Consider the following 18,593-nt stretch of genomic DNA (forward strand, 5'->3'; position numbering starts at 1 on the left):
ATTTGATTTGGCTACTGGACGTTTAAATACAGCAAGAAAACAAATTAAACGCGCATTATCTATCTAACTAGTAAATAACAATATATAACAATATTCTAGAAGTGTTAAATAGCTAGCGTTAGCTCGTCAATTTGCAAAGAAGAACTTGGCTAACTTAGCTAACGTTAACGTTGTTAACTATGTTGGCTAATGTCGTTACGCGTTAGCTAGCTTAATTTACGGGTCGCGCAGTCCCTCTACCACCGTCTCTCCTATCATGGACAACACCTTCTCCTCCAGCTGGTCCACATGAATGGTCGATATCCCCCCTCCTCCAGTCTTCTTCAACTCCCTGCTTTTCTCAGCTCCCTTAGCAGCCGACTTGATTTTTCTTACGGCGTCAATGTCAACTTGCCATACCCTGGACGGCAGAGTCAGCCTCGGCCATCCTCTCTTTTCGGTCTCTGCAGTCACCCCGCAGTTATTGAGTCTCCCAAACAGCAACTTTTTCTAGGCTGCTATTTCCTCCAACATCACTTCAAGCTCTTGTTTGCTGAAGTTTTTATTGCGCTTTCTTTGGTTATGCATTTCTGTTTGTGATTTAGCTAGTCTGATGGCTATAATGTGAGAAAATGTATTTTTATTTTTGTGTATAAAGGGTTCGCGATGTAGAAAATACAAAACATTTAAAAAACCCTTGAAAAAAACCTTGAATGAAAAAAACTACAATTGCAGTCCCCCAGTTGCTCTGTAAGCACCGAGAGGATAGTCTCCCGCTGCTGGCCTGCTCTCCAGTCACCATCACATGAGCCTGAAGCCACAGACTTTTCTCAAAATTAATTCATAAGCACTGTAGACTGAGCGTAATAAGCCATTTTTTCCCCATTTCATTCGGATTGAATTCGAAGTAAGTCACAGCCTATATGCTCAATTTATAGACTATAATGATTTAATACAACTAAATGTTGTTTAAATTCTGAGCGCTTAATAATGTCCCTGACTCCCTACAAGCCTAGTGTGTCACACTCACAAATGCTTCACAATGTATTTATTTGTAGGCTATAACTTTGAAATAATTGAAATAATAGAGCCTAAATAATTATTTGATGTTCCTTCTTAGGCTCCCTGTCTGCACGCACCGCTCTATGAGCGATGAGCGAGATATGCGACCGCTCAACTCTGCTCAAATACTCTGCTCCCCATAGCTCCGAATTGATATGATTGGTTGACGGTAGGCGGGGGCGGTAGCCGACGTCCTGTATAAATACAAACTCACTTCCTTAACAAGTTCATTCGCTATAGCTCTGGTCTTCTCCTTTTAGCGCAAGAAGTATGAAAGCGCTGAAGTCTGCGGAGGCTGTAAATGCTGTACGGCCACTTCAGACGGCGGATTGACCAAACAGAACCTATAACTAGGCATTGCTCGTGTCACGCAGCAGTGTCAGAGAAGAAAAAAGGTTCGTGACAGGCATGCTTGCAGATTTGCAGAAAGTAAAACGGCTTCTCTAGCTCAAACGGTTAAAATATTATCCATATTAACAGAGCTACCTTTTTTTATCTTCCTGCGCAATGTCACGTGCATTTGATAGATTTTCACAATGTGAGCCGTTTTAAACTAATCCCGGGCGCTAAAATTCAGCCCTGGCATTTCAGCCCCCCCCCCCCCTCCTTTCAGGGTAAAATTTCAGCTGAACTTTGAGAGGACTGTTGCCTAACTACTTGTAGAAAGCGTGTTTCTCTCGGAAGACCTACAAAACTAAAGTAATTACCCGTATTAGACTGAAAGATATAAATACATTTTGTCAAACCTGAGAGGCTCTCCATGCTCATGAGTTGCTTATTCAACATATTTTCTGCCACTTCACTCAATCCAGGTGTAAAAGTATCCCCTTCGTAGCTGTTTTACTAAAACCAACCTGAAATGTTCCCTTGGCCAAATATTCCCAGATTGTCATAAAACAGCCATACATGTGGTATCGTTTCTGCATCTCCAAATTTTGCAAGAGGTAAGAGTATGCGCTTAAATGAGGTCATTCGGTGCAGCGGGAGTAGGGGTGTAGCGCTGCTGGAGCTCACGGAAGCGTTGCTCACAGGAGCTCCGCTACTTCTCACAACCGTGGCAGGTGCTCGTTTAGTAAAGTTAGATCAAAGCTGAATTAATATCTTAGAAGATCAGATAAGGATTCATTGGTATTCTACATAACACTTTCCAATATAACAACATAGTATAACGTTATTATTACACCAAAAACACCACCTTATTTATGTCTTATGAGATTTTTGGATGGTTAGCTGAGTAATCAAGCCCCGACGATAGTGGATATCCATAAGGCTAGTTCATTTGGTGAGTGACCCCAACTAGCCCTGCTTTCTGTAGCCCTAAAATGCAGGACAACAATAGCGCTGTGCTCTGAGCTGCGACAACTACAGCGCTGTGCTCTGTGCTTCGACACTTGACTCGAGCCAAGGGACTTCGGTCAGTCAGTCGATTAGACAGCACTCCACCGACCGCACGCACCTGCGACAGGTAGGCTTGAACTCAGTTTTAACATTTACTGCAGGTAGGTTGAGAATGTACACAATGTACTGTAAAATGTTGCCTTTTATGTATTTCTGGTTAGTGGTGACTGCAGGTCTGGTCCTTGCCATTCTGCCGCCATAGGGGAGACCAAAAAATGTCGCCCCCGCAAAATTAGAATAGTCCCAGTCCCAATGAGGTTGAAAAGACATCTAAAATAGTATTTTCCAGACATTGAAGTTAGGTTCAATTTATATTCTGAATGAAAGCTGAAAATGTATTTTCCATATGTTTAAAATGTTCCGTATTTTCCATGTTTTCCATATTTTTTTTGCCAATGTTCCATATGTACCTATTTTCCAGGACATTGAAAAATAAGCATTTTCCGAATGTTGAAATCAGGATAATTTTTGGTTCTGAATTAAATTTGAAAATAAGTAATTTATTGACGTCTATGTTTGGGCCAAATCAAGGCTGGTCTAGACAGGATAAAAAATGAACCAAACATAGAAGTCTATGATTGGTTCAGATTTGGTCCGGACCGAACCAAAAATCTATGTCCATGAATGTTGAAATCAAGGCCGGTCTGGGCCGCACAAAATCTGAACCAAACATAGAAGTCTATGATTGGTTCAGATTTGGTCTGAACCGGATCAAAATCCAATGTCCGTGGATGTGGAAATCAAGGCTGGTTCGGAACTGCACCAAAAAAAGACACCCAAAAGGCTTTGACGTCGGTCTGTGCTTACTGAGGAGTAGCCTACAGTGTTGTCTGAAATGACATTTTATGAATGCCCATCGATGTGGTAACAGGCCATTGCGTTGGCTTAATTAGTCCTGATTCTTGTGACTAATCAACTTGTGCATTTTGAATATCAGCTCTGAATATCAGCTACCAAACTTTATCAGGAGTTATCGTGAGCCTATTTGCAATGTGTTTACACAGCGGGAATCGCTGTGATCAGCTTGTCAATAATTAATGGATACAAACTTGAAACCCCTGTTCATGACAATGGGGTGGAACTCCTGGACAACAGTTGTGATTGTCCATTCCATATTGTCCATTTTACTTTGACCTTTCCTGTTTTTAGGAGATGTTGTTTGTTAACATGACAGCTCATTTTGCATTTGAATGAGTGCCCTTTAGGTTAGGCAATTAAATCAGATAAACCTGCATGATGTAAAAAGGTCATTACATTGTCATACATTTTATCTCCCGCCTGTAGGCTACAGAAAAGACCACATACTATTTCTACCATATCCTATATCTGCTACATTATTGATGTTCGATAATTTTTTTGACAGCGCTGCAGAGATGCATCTCTCCAACAGCACCCCGGAGAGGCGCGCTGGGAATGGACAAGCAAAATATTTTGCGCCTTTGACAATGTGGCCACTGCTTATCAAAGGGGCGTCATCAGCGCACACCTAAAAAAATCTATATGCCACTGGTTGAGAGAAATTGTCATTGTTTTGGTGCAGAATTAAGTGAGGTTTTATGTGTTGTTGTTTGGAGGTGCGTCTTGGTGAGTTTATCTCAGAAAATGCCGCCCGCGTCAACCTTCCGCCATAGGTGGCCGCCTAATCCTGCCTAATGAGCGGGCCAGCCGTGGGTGAATGTTTGAAATATGGTTCTATCAAGTTGGAAAATGTCCTCAAAATACTCTAAATAGCCTTGTAATCACTCAAGGAATACAATAGTAAACCGTAATAGGCTAGTAGTCTATTTAAGACCTTTGATATAGTGCATACGGGAAGTATTCAGACCCCTTGACCTTTTCCACATTTTGTTACGTTACAGCCTTATTCTAAAATGGATTAAATAAAACAATTTCCTCAACAATCTACACACAATACCACATAATCACAAGGTGAAAACCGTTTTTTAGATTTTTTTTTGCAAAAAATATATATATATCAGAAATACCTTTCTTCTATAAGTATTCAGACCCTTTGCTGTGAGACTCAAAATTGAGCTCAGGTGCATCCTGTTTCCATTGATCATCCTTGATGTTTCTACAGCATGATTGGAGTCCACCTGTGGTAAATTCAATTGATTGGACATGATTTGGGAAGGCACACACCTGTCTATATAAGGTCCCACAGTAGACAGCGCATGTCAGAGCAAAAACCAAGCCATGATGTCGAAGGAATTGCTATGAGCTATGAGACAGGATTGTGTCGAGGCACAGATCTGGGGAAGAGTACCAAAACATTTCTGCAGCTTTGAAGGTCCCCAAGAACACAATGGCCTCCATCATTCTTAAATTGAAAAGGTTTGGAACCACCAAGACTCTTCCTAGAGCTGGCCGCCCTGCAATACGGAGCAATTGTGGGAGAAGGGCCTTGGTCAGGGAGGTGACCAATAACCCGATGGTCACTCTGACAGAGCTCCAAAGTTCGTTCCCCTGTGGAGATGGGAGAACATTCCAGAAGAACAACCATCTCTGCAGCACTCCACCAATCAGGCCTTCATGGTAGAGTGGCCAGACCGAAGCCACTCCTCAGTAAAAGTCACACGACAGCCCGCTTGGAGTTTGCCAAAAGGCACCTAAAGGACTCTCAGACCCTGAGAAACAAGATTCTCTGGTCTGATGAAACCAAGATTGAAGACTTTGGCCTGAATGCCAAGCGTCATGTCTGTAGGAAACTTGGCACCATCCCTACGGTGAAGCATGGTGGTGGCAGCAGCATGCTGTGGGGATGTGTTTCAGTGGCAGGGACTGTGAGATTAGTCAGGATAAAGGGAAAGATGAATGGAGCAAAATACAGATCCTTGATGAAAACCTGCTCCAGAACGCTCAAGATCTCAGACGGGGACGAAGGTTCGCCTTACAACAGGACAATGACCCTAAGCACACAGCCAAGACAACGCAGGAGTGGCTTCGGGACAAGTCTTTAAATGTCCTTGAACCCGATCTAACATCACTGGAGAGACCTGAAAATAGCTGTGCAACCTGACAGAGCTTGAGAGGATGCTAATTTCTAAGAGCATGTTTTTGCTTTGTCATTATTGGGTATTGTGTGTAGATAGATTACATTGTCTTTCCCCCTCATCAATCTTAGAATAAGGCTGTAATGTAACAAAATGTGGAAAAAGTCAAGGGGTCTGAATACTTCCCAAATGCACTGTATGTGGAGTATTTTTTATGCTGACAGAATAGATCTGCTGAATGTTTTCATAGTTTGTAAACACCCTATTTGTAATGTGCGCTTGTATTTACACAATGGTATAATTTGAGAATATAAAGCCTATAATAATCCCAAAGCCCTAATTAGAGGGTAATACACATGACTGTAGAAATGGATATCAACCTTCAAATGGGTTTCTAACTTTCCACACATCTACTGTAGCACATTACAATCTACTCTTGAGGACATATGGCTGTTTATTCAGTAGGCCTAAAGGTTAAACATTTCTTAAGACCATGGAAGGAACATTTCAAAACATTCAGACATTCTTGGCAAGTGACCGTCTGTCTGTGGGGGAGATTGAAATTGGTTTGAATAATGACCTAAGCAGTCCCGCACACATTTGTGGACACGGGAAAGTAACATTTGCCATGTAAAAGTGTCCACTGATATGAACTCTCCAAAACAACAAATATCCTTTGTTGTGCCTGCCTGCGTTGGGTTTCAAACCAGAACTACCAGTTTGTCAGGGTCAAGCTGGCATAGGGGGACCAGCAGCAGAGTCACACACTGTTGTGGGGTGCTATCATGTCATTATGTTCCTATCGTGTCCTCTTTGTAATGACAGGTCTGGGAAGCACTGATGTAGGCTCCCCGGTGGGCAAGGAATGGACCAAGGCCATGGCGAATTGTAATCCAGTGAGTGTTTCACTCTGTAGTGTGCTGTGCTTTGTAGTCAATCAAGGATGTAATCCTATTTTTGCTACTGGTTGTTAACACTGCTTTGCTCTATCATTCATTGTTTTTTTTCTACTTGTCTTCTAGCTTAGATCACCGTCCTCCGCCCTTAGTGAGGTCAACCTGGGACCCTCGGCAAACCCACAGTATGTACAGTATTAAGAGTAATGGGTTTCGGTGATTCGTAATGCCCCATAGAACTGACATCTGGTAACCCTTTACCAACGGAATTGGGATCCCGATGCATTCATTAACAAAACTATTTCCACCTCGATATGATGCCACACATCAGCTGCAACCACTAACATACACTGCTGTACTTTGCTATTGAGACTCAGGGCTCTTTTCAATCCCCATGGTGTAAATTCGGCTTTACAGCGTGATTGAAATTGAATGGCATTTGTTCCCGGCTTTAGCGGAGACTGTGTTCGCGATAAACACTGCAGGTGTCGGCTCAATCCGAAATGACCTTTACATTTCTATTGCGGAATCTGTAACGCTTCAGCTTCACCTATTGAATAGAGCCCTTGATCGAACATGCTATTTCATGCATCATACCAGAGTCATGTTGCGAGACGGTTGTCTCTGCCATAACCTGTCATGATTACGTGTCATGTCAATCCGTATGACACAGATATCTGTATCATCATTCCTGTTCTTGTTTCAGTGCCAAGCCCACTGACTTTGACTTCTTGGCTGTTATTGGAAAAGGGACCTATGGGAAGGTAAGACAGACTACACTGCTGTCTGTCTGATAAAAGGCTGCATGCCTTCATCAATGATTAACTCTGTCTATGCAGGACTGTTAAGGTTACCTTGATGAAAAGGCAAAAACAAACCAATGAATGATGATAAGGTTGTTGACAAATTGTACTCCGGATGAGTAGCCATTTTTAATTTGTCCAGTTAATTTGCAGTCCTTTTTCATTGTGTCTATGACTACTTTCTTTCTATGTTTTGTGTGGCTGTTAATCAAATATGTTGTTTGTGTGTATTTCATTGACCCTCTAGATTGATTTAAGATATGTTTATGATAAGAGTGTCATATTAGTAGGTGAAGTTTTGAGTAAACAACCAGAGATTTATTGGCAACCACCCTGCATCCAGGTCCTGCTCGCCAAGCTCAAAGCTGACAACAAATTCTATGCGGTCAAAGTTTTACAGAAGAAAGTCATCCTGAAGAAAAAGGAGGTTGGTCTATAAACATTTGATTTAGTTATTCATTCTCCCAACCAACTCACATATAGGTTATTTATTTTCTGTGGTAAAGGTCCATTAAATTACACCAATAAAACCCTTTATGCCAGTATATATTCAACATGTGTATGCAGTTCACTGTGTAGCAGAACTGGTTTTGCCCAAGCCTGTTGTGTGTTTCTAAGAAAGATAATATCTAATCTAATCTGAAGTGTGTTCTGTCCTTTGTACTCTGACAGACTGATTATACAGCCCCCAGTCTCTATGTGTTTCTTACTAACTGTACATTCCCATAATCAGAGCTGTTTCTTCCCCTTGGTTTTGTATCACTTGATACTTATAAGCAAGTCTTGGACTTTATGAGCTACTCACAGACACACGTTATAGCTGTCTGACAGACTTAGTCAGGTGTGTGTAGACGGCTGCACTTGTGACTTAAAGCAGCGTAAATAACACTGTGGACCTTTTTAGGAAAGAGGTGTCTCGCTCTCTCCCCACTCCTTCTGTGTATTGTCTCTTGTCTCGCGCTTGGGGCTGAAGCAGTGGCGCTGACAGGGGCCTGTATTCTGCTGTGTCCTGCCCCTCTGCCTCGTGTCCGCTGGTTCAATGCTGCTTTGTGTCCTCTAGCAAAAGAACATCATGGCAGAGAGGAACGTGCTGCTGAAGAGCCTGAAGCACCCTTTCCTGGTGGGCCTCCACTACTCCTTCCAGACCCCAGAGAAGCTCTACTTTGTCCTGGACTATGTCAACGGGGGAGAGGTAGCTGGCTAATGGTCCTGGGTTTCCTGAAAGGTTGCATATGATATGCAAATGACAAAAAGGAATGGACTGTAGCAATGTTCCTAATAAGCCATCCTTTATTTACAGTACCAGTCAACAGTTTTGACACACCTACTCATTCAAGGGTTCTTCATTATTTTTACTATGTTCTACATTGTAGAATAATAGTGAAGACATCAAAACTATGAAATAGCACATATGGAATCGTGTAGTAACCAAAAACCTGTTAAACAAATCAAAAATATATTTTAGATTCTTCAAAGTAGCCACCCTTTGCCTTGATGACAGCTTTGCACATGCTTGGCATTCTCTCAACCAGCTTCACCTGGAATGCTTTTTCAACATTCTTGAAGGAGTTCCCACATTTGTATAACACCTTTTTGGTTACTACATGATTCCATATGTGTTATTTCACAGTTTTGATGTCTTCACTATTATTCTACAATGTAGAAAATAGTCCAACTCATCCCAAACCATCTCAATTGGGTTGAGGTTGGGGGATTGTGCAGGCCAGGTCATCTGATGCAGCATTCCACTCTCCTTCTTGGTCAAATAGCCCTTACACAGCCTGGAAATGTGTGTTGGGTCATTGTCCTGTTGAAAAACAATTGATAGTCCCACTATGCGCAATCCAAATGGGATGGTGTATTGCTGCAGAAAGCTGTAGTAGCCAGGCTGGTTAAGTGTGCCTTGAATTCTAAATAAATCACAGTGTCACCAGCAAAGCACCACCACACCTCCTCTTCCATGCTTCACGGTGGGAACCACACATGCGGAGATCCTCCGTTCACCTACTCTGCCTTCTCACAAAGACACGGCGGTTGGAACCAAAAATCTCAAATTTGGACTCAACAGACCAAAGGACAGATTGCCACCGGTCTAATGTCCATTGCTCGTATTTCTTGGCCCAAACAAGTCTCTTCTTATTGGTGTCCTTCAGTAGTGGTTTCTTTGCAGCAATAAGACCATGAAGGCCTGATTCACTTAGTCTCCTCTGAACAGTTGATGTTTAGCTGTGTCTGTTACTTAAACAATGTGAAGCATTTATTTGGTTTGAAATCTCTCGTGCAGTTAACTCTAATGAATGTATCCTCTGCAGCAGAGCTAACTGTGGCAGTCCTGATGAGAGCCAGTTTCATCATAGCGCTTGATGGTTTTTGCAACTGCGCTTGAAGAAACTTTCAAAGTTCTTGACATTTTCCAGATTGACTGACCTTCACGTCTTAAAGTAATAATGGACTGTCATTTATCTTTGCTTATTTGAGCTGTTCTTGCCATAAGATGGACTTGGTCTTTCACCAAATAGGGCTATCTTCTGTATATCAACCCTACCTTGTCACAACACAACTGATTGGCTCAAAAGTATTAAGGAAATAAATTCCACAAATTAACTTTTAACAAGGCACACATGTTAATTGAAATGCATTCCAGGTGACTACCTCATGAAGCTGGTTGAGAGAATGCCAAGAGTGTGCAAAGCTGTAATCAAGGCAAAGGGTGGCTACTTGGAAGAATCTCAAATCTCAAATATATTTTGATTTGTTTAACACTTTTTTTGTTTGCTTACTACATGATTCCATATATGTTATTTCATAGTTTTGATGCATTCTCTATTCTACAATGTAGAAAATAGTTACAAAAATAAAGAACAACCCTTGAATGAGTAGGTGTGTCAACTTTTGACTGGTACTGTATATTAAAGCTGCCAAGCTATTGACAGCACAGAAGCAGCAGAGCAGTGTGTCGTAGCCCCAAGCCCTGGTCTTAGTCACACTTTACTCCCATTTACTGATCAGCTCAGTCCAAAGTCTCTGTGTCACATTATTATGATGAGTCAATTATGTAGTGGTAGTAATATGACATGCTTTGTCAGGGCCCAGGAGACTGACAGTTAAAACAACAAGGCAGAACTGTTTTCTTTCTCCCTCTATCGCTAACTTCTTCTTCTCCCTCTCATTCCCTCTCTCTCTGTCTTGGAAGATTTTCTTCCACCTGCAGAGGGAGCGGTGCTTCTTGGAGCCGAGGGCTCGGTTCTATGCTGCCGAGGTTGCCAGTGCCATCGGCTACCTTCACTCCCTCAACATCGTTTACAGGTCAGACACATTCACGCAGAAGCAACACGTTATTATGTACACTATTGAGGGTCTGTGAAATCAAATATCTTTGTTTGTTTGTTCTTTTGTAGAGATTTAAAGCCAGAGAATATTCTCTTAGACTCTCAGGTAAGTGTTGACTCATAAGTGGATGTAATGTTATTGGATTGTTTTCAATATCTCAACTCACTTCCTTCTCATCTTAGGGAAGATGGTTCAAGATTTCGCAAAAACAGTATCGTACGCGGTCCTGTAAGTTCCTGTAAGATTGATTGGGAAGGTGCTTAAAACCGATGTGTGTTCCAGGGCCACGTGGTGCTTACGGACTTTGGGCTGTGTAAAGAGGGAGTGGAGCCGGAGACTACCACGTCCACTTTCTGTGGAACCCCCGAGGTGAGGGATAGCCCTGAGATTGTGTCTGTGCTCAATGATATGTTAGTTATAACATATGTCTAATAGTCACTTACAGCTCTATATATCCATCTGTGTATTTCTCTCTCTCTGTCTCTGTCTCTCTCTCTAGTATTTGGCCCCTGAGATTCTGCGTAAGGAGCCCTATGACCGCGCTGTGGACTGGTGGTGTCTGGGAGCTGTGCTCTATGAGATGATCTATAGTCTTGTACGTTTTTGAATCTTAGCCACCCAATGCTTTTACTTGCGTCATATGGTTAAATGTACTAAAGAGGAACAATGAAGATGCGCATGCTCGTCCACAGAATCTTTTCATGTGTTTGTTTTCAAAGGATCAAGCTAGGAGCTCCTAATAACAACATGGAACGAAATGTATTCCACAAGATCAAATGGCACTCCCTAAAAACGCAACCCTAAAAAACACACTAGCTTTTTAAGAATTCACTGATTAGTTGGTGCACGTGGAAAACTAAAGCCATATAAATCATAAATTACTTGGTATTAGGAAATACATTATTTCCATGACATGATTTTTTTTTTTAAGCAATTTGACCCATGTAGACATTTTCAAATATATGCAATTTAAAAGTTTTATATCACAAAATTTGGATTAGGAATCTTGAGGGAATCCTATTTGAGTCAGAAAACGATATTCATATGGTAGGTAAGCTATACAAACCCTTGCAGAGAGCATATCCAACTGACAATATCTTAGAAAAAATATAAGCTATTGGAACCAAGACTTAACTGATATTGCCACGAGATGGAGGAAATGTCTGAAAATAACTAATGAAATTAGTTAAACGAAAAAATATGCTTAATCCAGTATAAACTAATGTATAGAATGTATTTGACAAAATTCACATTCTACAGCACAATGGAACAACGGCAGTCATGTCGTAAATGTAAAACTAACAAAGACTCAATAATCCATGCCTTCTGGGAATTTGATCAAGTCCAAAAGTTATGGGCAGAGTTAGAAAGTTGGCTGTCAGAATTATTACGATGTAAATGTACTTTTAATCCGTCTGTCTACATATTACAAGACGTGGCTTATGAGGGTGCAGTGAGGTACCCGATGGGTCGGACGATACTTTTCTCCTCAATCATCTTGAAAAAACGTATACTTAAAAACTGGAAAATCAACACAATGGAAAGGTCAAATGTTTTATTATCTGAATTTTTAACGTGCGCGGGCCACGGAGGGAATCAAAATGGCGCAGTATGAGGCCATGTGGCGGTGAGTGATGCGGGTGCTAGAGATGGAGGTGTGAGCTTGAGGGTCAGGGCAGGTGAGATGTAGCTGTTTGTGTGATGTATATTTGTATGTGTATGTTTAGTATTTTTAAAGAAAGTAGTACTAAAATAAAAATAGTTTTTGAATCTTATATAGCTACTGTACTTAATGCAATCTAAGGCCAATCCAAATATTATTTCCTTGTGCAGCAAATGTCCCAACACAATTATGTTACCAACTTCAGGAAATGTTTCTGGAGTAGCTGGTGGCTACAGTGTCTCTCCTCCATTCTACTCCTTTTCTAGCCTCCTTTTTACAGCCGGGACATGTCTGAGCTGTATGATGGTATCCTGCACAAGCCTCTGCCTCTGCCCCCGGGGAAGTCAGACGCTGTCTGTAGTCTGCTCCAGGGCCTCCTGCAGAAAGACCAGCACTGCAGGCTGGGAGCCATCGACGACTTTGTGAGTGGCTGACTAGACCCTCTCCATGGACCATGGATTGCATCTGAAATGGCACCCTATACCCAATATAGTGCACTACTTCTGTGCCATTTCGGAAGCAACCCCATGCCTTTGCCGGTTACTGTGTTTCACTAATGTTCACTCAGTTATACATCGCTTCTTGTATATGATTCTTGTTTTACTTTGCAGTTAGAAATCAAGAACCATGTGTTCTTCTCCCCGATTAACTGGGATGACCTGTACCACAAGCGGATCACTCCTCCATACTACCCCAATGTGGTGAGTTTTTGGCACAGTCTATAACATTGGTAGGCAATTAGATTCAGCCGCGGGCCAATTTTTGTTGGAGTGGATTGTCGGGGGGACCACAACTAAGCCCAAAAATAGATTTGTAGTTGAAAAGAGCACTAATCACATCTCTTTTATTGGTGGGATTACTTGGGAACAGATTTACAACATAATTATTTTGGGAGGCTGATTTGCTGTCTTTTTTAACCAAAACTACCCCCCTCCCACTTTTGGGGGCCAAAATAAATAGTCTGTTGCCGACCCCTGGCCTATAACATGCCGGTTGTTTCTTACCATATTCTCTAACCTTAATGGCTCTTTCTCTAACACTTTCTCTCACTACCTTTCTTTCCTCGTTTTCGCCTTCACACTGTCCTTCTGTTTTCTCTATCACTTTGCTCAATTCCCTAACATGTCTCCTCTCTCCTCCAGAAAGGGCCAGCAGACACGCAGCACATAGACCCAGAGTTCACCAGGGAGATGGTGCCTAACTCGGTGGGTCGCACCCCTGAGCTGAACGCCAGCACCAGCAGCAACAGCGCCTTCAATGGCTTCTCCTACGTCTGTGGTGAAGAAGACAGCTTCCTCTAAGACAGGGAAGAAGGGCCCTCGCAGCACCACCACTGCCTGAGCTCGGGGTAGAAGTTACCCCTGACCACATATCTAGGATTCAATTCCTCAACCCCAAATCCTAACCTTAACCTCTAAGTCAGGGGGTGAAAAAGATATTTGGCCCTTGATCCGTTAGTGGCAACCTCCTATCAACTTCATTGGCCATCAGCCATAGAAATGGAGCACATTGAACAGAATGCATTTTTGCGTCGGCTATGCACAGTGGCTGCCACGTCTGTTTATCTAGACCTCATTAGAACAGGCAGACGCGGCAAACACTAATGATATGTGTGAAACTCTAGTCGAAACCATGTTTCTGCTCTTTAAGGGCCCGTTTTTAATACAAAACACGGTGGACCTTCCAAACATTTGAAATGTGATGATTGTCCAACAATATATTATTGATTTGAAAACATGCTGTTTCTGTTATCACGGACATTTTGTAGATTAGATTAGAGGCTTGACTCTATTTGTTGCATCCAGGCATGCTTAAAGGGATAGCTCACCCAAATTACACATTTACTTAATGGTTTCCTTTCCCTGTCAGCATTCTATAGAAAAGGTTTGACGGCAATTATAGATGATTTGAACATGCGTGGAAAATGTGCGTATCAGTACCATGACTTGAATGAGATTTGTGCCACAAATGCCACAAAGACATGGTACCGATATAAGCAATCGATGGACAAGGTATGACAGCAATCGATGCTTTGGTTTCATTTCCCTGGCACTGTTTCTAAATGTACAAAAGCTGAAGAACATTCGCACATACAGGTACTTTGACAAATGTAAACACTGCAGCGTGTTGTTCATCTTCCCAGGTGATTTTATTGAAACAAAGTCTAGAGGCTTAGCATCCACCGTTTTAGCCTTTGTGGAACAAATCCCGATACCGATATGAGCACTTTTTCACACACAGGTTCAAGTCATGTATACGTGACTTTGTTGAGCTTCACAATCAATTTGAGATACTTTCTCGTGATTTGAACATGTCGAAAAATGCTAACATCGGTACGAGGCCTAGGATGTGATTTGTTCTACAAATGCTGAAACCTTTAGCATTTGGAAACCATTTCCAAGGGGGAATAAAACCAAAGCACAGATTGCTGTTATACCATAGACTGCTTTACTGGGTAAGGAAACCAATGTGTTATTTTGTAATGTGGGTGAGCTATCCCTTTAACAGCAACATAAACCTACGCCATCTTCTTACAACTGTAAAGGTGCGTGCCATGGTGTTTTTCTTAACCTTGTGAAACAAGCCGTAGGATTGTGTCAACACAACGGGTGACATTAAAGACTGTTGACTTGTGCCAGCACCGTGTTAAAGGGGACTGATGCGCAATGAAGTATGTGTACATAAAAGCGCTACAATGAATAACTATCCATACATTTACAGTGTCTTGCGTCGACAGAGCTTCCATCTGATTGAAGTGTGAAACAAAAACTGCCGTTATGAAGAAATGATTTTGCTATAAGCTCTTTATTTCTCAAAACATGTTCATCAAGCAAAACATACACGGACAGCATTAAAAAAGCTTTATGCAAATGTATCATTTCCAATATCAACAGATTTCAGATCAACTAACTGTGTTCCTAAAACTGAAAAAACAGTTTCTAAATCAATCAAAGACAAGACAAAAAAAGGCGGGGATCAGTTACTGACAGAGTTCATGCTGAACAGCTCATCCCATTTATTTCACGCTGCTCAGAGGACATGTGTGTTTTCCCCTGTTTTGGGATGTATTGGGAGTGCGTGTGTTTGACAACAAAAAAACATCTGAATGTGTTGCGCTTTGTGTGTAAAGTGTGTGTCCATCCTATTTTTTTATGGTGAGCGCGCTGGCTGAGGAGAAAGCCGATGAGCAGCAGGACCACAAAGATGGCCCGGGAAGATGCCCAGTGCCACACCAGATGGCAGAGGGCGAGGAAGGAATGCCCCGTGCACACTGAATGTAGTGGTCAGCGTATAGTAGCTGCAGAAATACAGAGACAGTGAATATAAATAAATATTACAATATCAATAACAATTCAGTTTTAATGTTTACTATAGAATATGGCATATAAATAGTGTACTAACTATGAACATTTCTTATGTCTTACTCCACTCGATATGAAAATATTCCACTACCGTATTCAACCTTCAGTTGATATATTACAGAGTACAGCCTGGTAACTAAGTGCGCTCATAAAAATAAAAATAGGTTCAAAGCAAGCAGAGGATATTAATGAGGACAAGGACAATGTATCTGCATTTTATAAGTTGAATACGTCGGATGAATATCCAATTCAAATGTGGGAAATTAGGAAAGATCCTTCCTCGGGATGCAGGCTATATGACTCTGCTTACAGTGCATGGGGGTCTCTAGTCTACAGTGCTGTGTCGACAAATTCCTATCGGCCATTATTGATTGGTGATAAAGTAAGAATTCAACTGTGTTGCTATAGAATGTGTACCGGTACGTATATTCCTGGTCTGGGCTGTGTTGGGGTTTGGTTTATTTTGCTGCTGGCTCAGCAGAGAGGTCCAGTTCTTGGGCTGGGAGACACACTTGGCCTCCTGGCCCGACTGATGGTACTGGTAGTTATGCATGCCGTTCACCTCAAACATCACAAAGTCGCCACTCGCCTGCTCCACCAGCTCATTACCGTTCCAGCTGCAATGGAACAGGGCGGGTTTGATGTTGGCTCAAAAACCAAGCAGCCATGTTTACCTGCTCTAGAAAATGGTGGGTTGGCTCTGGCGCTGTTGCTCTGTGACGGAGTGCCATGCTTGTTCTAATGGTCTTTGTGTGTGTGCCATGTAGTTATATCAAGGGTCTGTCTGAACTCCACTTCACACAGAGATGACAGGTTTTCTTACACTGAACGATGTACAGTGAGTGTGTTTTGAGGTCAGAGAAAAGGGTTGCCAGGGTTACTCACAGCTCCATGGAGGGTATCCAGGGGGTACCGTGGTAGACCAGCAGGGGGCAGAAGTAGTGTGTAATGCTGTAGTAGGAGATATGCAGGTCACTGGAGGCAGAGCTAGGCCGGAACAGAACCTCCTCCACTAAGAACACATACTTCTTAGTGGAAAAGGAGGATAATGAATGAAATACTAGTCATTATAACTGCACATGAAATGACAAAAATATATATTTAACAGCAATAACTTTATAACTCTGTATTAGCTTTCTTTGTGGAAGCCTTATGTTCCGCGAATGAAAAAGACCTAAAAAAAACACTTTGGCATCACAAGCATTTTTTTGTTGTTGTATAGAACAGATCAAATGTTTATTTAACATTTCTATCAAGCGTGACAGTCTAGAATCTTACTTCCATCAGTGCTCTGTAACAACCTCACCGCACAACCTACTTGAGGATGACGTAAGAGAAGTTGTCCTGAAGCTGCACTCGAGTGAACGTGCCCTTTGTGCAAGTGGTTATGTTCCTGTGGCAAAAAACAACAACTAAAAGGACAGAAAGAACCAATAAGTTTGAACACTTAGCTCTTACAGTAGTATCGTTCAGAAATGTTTTGAACGTTTTGAAAATAGGAAATACAGCGTGAGGAACTATCCCTCACCTCAACATTCCGGCATGCTTTCCAGGAGGGCATCCAGTGAATGTGAGCTTTCTAAAAACGGGGAAAAGTGAATACAATAGTATGTAACTCCACACTGGAGAGAGATAGCTTGTCCCCATGGGGTATATACAGAAAAGGCTAACACGTCCCCACGTTAATGAACTCATACACATTATTGCGACGGTTAGAGGGCTGGGTTTCTGACCAGGGGGTTGAGGTCTTTGCAGGACACGTCTCTTCCCATCAGGTCTACTATGATGGTGGAGAGGCTTCCTTTACATGGACTGGAACAGACCCAGAGAAAACACCATACTCTCATTTTCACCAGCTAGAACTCCTTATTGACAATTTGTGTTCTTACCTCGGCTCTTTCTGAACAACACCTGCTCTTTCTGAACAACACCTGCTCAAGCTCGATGGGGCCGACAGAGATGGCAGATTCGCTTCTAGTCCGTAGGAAACTTTGCAGTATTTTGTTTTTTTAATGTATTACTTCTTACATTGTTAGCCCAGAAAACCTTAAGTGTTATTACATACAGCCGGGAACAACTAATGGATATCAGAGAGATGTCAACTTACCAGCACAACCAGCATTACGACCAGGAATACAACTTTCCTAAAGCGGATCCTTTGTCTGCACCTCCCAGGGCATTTGAACTGATTCCAGAGGGCGACCCAAAACAACGCCATCGGAGGAGAGTGTGCTGGAGCAGTCTTCTAGTGAGGCTTAGATACGCGCACACCACCCACCGCATCCGAGTATATTACCCGCTAATGTCCAGTCCCTAGTTAACAAAGTCGATGAAATCAGGGCAAGAGTTTCTTTTCAAAGAGATATCCGGGATTGTAACATACTCTGTTTCACGGAAACATGGCTAGCTTGGGACATGCTGTCGGAGTCAGTACAGACAACAGGATTTTCAGTGCATCGCGCCGACAGGAATAAACATCTCTCCGGTAAGCAGAAGGACTTAGGGTGTATGTTTCATGACTAACGACTCATGGTGTAATTGTAACAACATAAAGGAACTCAAGTCCTTTTGTTCACCTGATCTATAATTCCTCACAATCAAATGCAGACCATATTATCTCCCAAGAGAACTCTCCTCGGTTATTGTCACAGCTGTGTATATCCTCCCCGCAAGCGGATACCAAGACGGCCATCAAGGAACGTCTTTATGCAAACGACTTTATGCAAACTGGAAGCCATATATCCTGTGGCTGAATTTATTGTAGTTGGGGATTTTAACAAAGCTAATTTGAGGAACAAGCTCAACCATTGCTACTCTAACTTCCGCGATGCCCCCGCCCTCCTTTTGGCAAATCTGACCATGACTCCATCTTGTTGCTCCCCTCCTATAGGCAGAAACTAAAACAGGAAGCGCCCGTGCTCAGGTCTATCCAACGCTGGTCTGACCAATCCGATCCCATCCTTCAAGATTGCTTCGATCACGTGGACTGGGATATGTTCCGGGTAGCCTCAGAGAACAACATTAACGCATACACTGACTCGGTGAGCGAGTTTATAAGGAAGTGTATAGGATGTTGTACCCACTGTGACTATTAAAGCGGCCCGCTA

At 42.2% G+C, this 18,593-nt stretch overlaps 2 protein-coding genes across 8 annotated transcripts; one reads left to right on the plus strand and one right to left on the minus strand.

Annotated features, from left to right (window-relative positions):
* The first annotated feature begins 1,269 nt into the window (after positions 1-1,269).
* On the plus strand, positions 1,270-14,762 carry LOC115131946 (serine/threonine-protein kinase Sgk2-like). 2 transcript variants are annotated; one of them, XM_029664062.2, is made up of 14 exons: positions 1,347-1,436; positions 2,357-2,506; positions 6,258-6,328; positions 6,455-6,513; positions 7,035-7,092; positions 7,475-7,558; positions 8,192-8,323; positions 10,325-10,437; positions 10,530-10,566; positions 10,744-10,830; positions 10,961-11,056; positions 12,391-12,546; positions 12,736-12,825; positions 13,267-14,762. In XM_029664062.2, exons 3-14 carry the CDS (start codon positions 6,311-6,313, stop codon positions 13,423-13,425), a joined length of 1,089 nt encoding a protein of 362 aa, XP_029519922.1. In that variant the 5' UTR covers positions 1,347-1,436; positions 2,357-2,506; positions 6,258-6,310; the 3' UTR covers positions 13,426-14,762. The 2 variants fall into 2 exon arrangements, with proteins under 2 accessions (XP_029519920.1, XP_029519922.1); XM_029664060.2 differs by lacking the exon at positions 2,357-2,506 and having other exon boundaries at positions 1,270-1,436.
* On the minus strand, positions 14,367-18,251 carry LOC115131947 (cation channel sperm-associated auxiliary subunit delta-like). Of its 6 annotated transcripts, none has more exons than XM_065020617.1 (6): positions 17,594-18,251; positions 17,015-17,065; positions 16,805-16,879; positions 16,372-16,511; positions 15,904-16,103; positions 14,367-15,422 (listed from the first exon to the last, which is right to left on the minus strand). In XM_065020617.1, the coding sequence occupies exons 1-6, from the start codon at positions 17,702-17,704 to the stop codon at positions 15,409-15,411; spliced, it is 591 nt and encodes a 196-aa protein (XP_064876689.1). In that variant the 5' UTR covers positions 17,705-18,251; the 3' UTR covers positions 14,367-15,408. The 6 variants fall into 6 exon arrangements, 5 of the variants coding, with proteins under 5 accessions (XP_064876689.1, XP_064876688.1, XP_064876690.1 ...); XM_065020616.1 differs by having other exon boundaries at positions 16,372-16,514; positions 17,594-18,249; XM_065020618.1 differs by having other exon boundaries at positions 16,372-16,514; positions 16,805-16,898; positions 17,594-18,241.
* Between the last annotated feature and the right edge of the window lie 342 nt (positions 18,252-18,593).

The sequence above is a fragment of the Oncorhynchus nerka genome, linkage group LG7 (genome assembly GCF_034236695.1).
Source record: "Oncorhynchus nerka isolate Pitt River linkage group LG7, Oner_Uvic_2.0, whole genome shotgun sequence".
Lineage (NCBI taxonomy): Eukaryota > Metazoa > Chordata > Actinopteri > Salmoniformes > Salmonidae > Oncorhynchus > Oncorhynchus nerka.

What these genes read in the sequence shown, in the direction of transcription:
- LOC115131946 (XM_029664060.2), top strand. Translation starts at nt 1,343, where the DNA reads ATGCTGTACGGCCACTTCAGACGGCGGATTGACCAAACAGAACCTATA. An exon ending in AGTGTCAGAGAAGAAAAAAG is followed by an intron (nt 1,437 to 6,257) that starts GTTCGTGACAGG and finishes TTGTAATGACAG; the next exon opens with GTCTGGGAAGCACTGATGTA. An exon ending in CCATGGCGAATTGTAATCCA is followed by an intron (nt 6,329 to 6,454) that starts GTGAGTGTTTCA and finishes CTTGTCTTCTAG; the next exon opens with CTTAGATCACCGTCCTCCGC.
- LOC115131947 (XM_029664063.2), bottom strand. Translation starts at nt 17,187, where the DNA reads ATGTGTATGAGTTCATTAACGTGGGGACGTGTTAGCCTTTTCTGTATA. An exon ending in AAGCATGCCGGAATGTTGAG is followed by an intron (nt 16,899 to 17,014) that starts GTGAGGGATAGT and finishes CTGTCCTTTTAG; the next exon opens with TTGTTGTTTTTTGCCACAGG. An exon ending in TGGATACCCTCCATGGAGCT is followed by an intron (nt 16,104 to 16,371) that starts GTGAGTAACCCT and finishes GTTCCATTGCAG; the next exon opens with CTGGAACGGTAATGAGCTGG.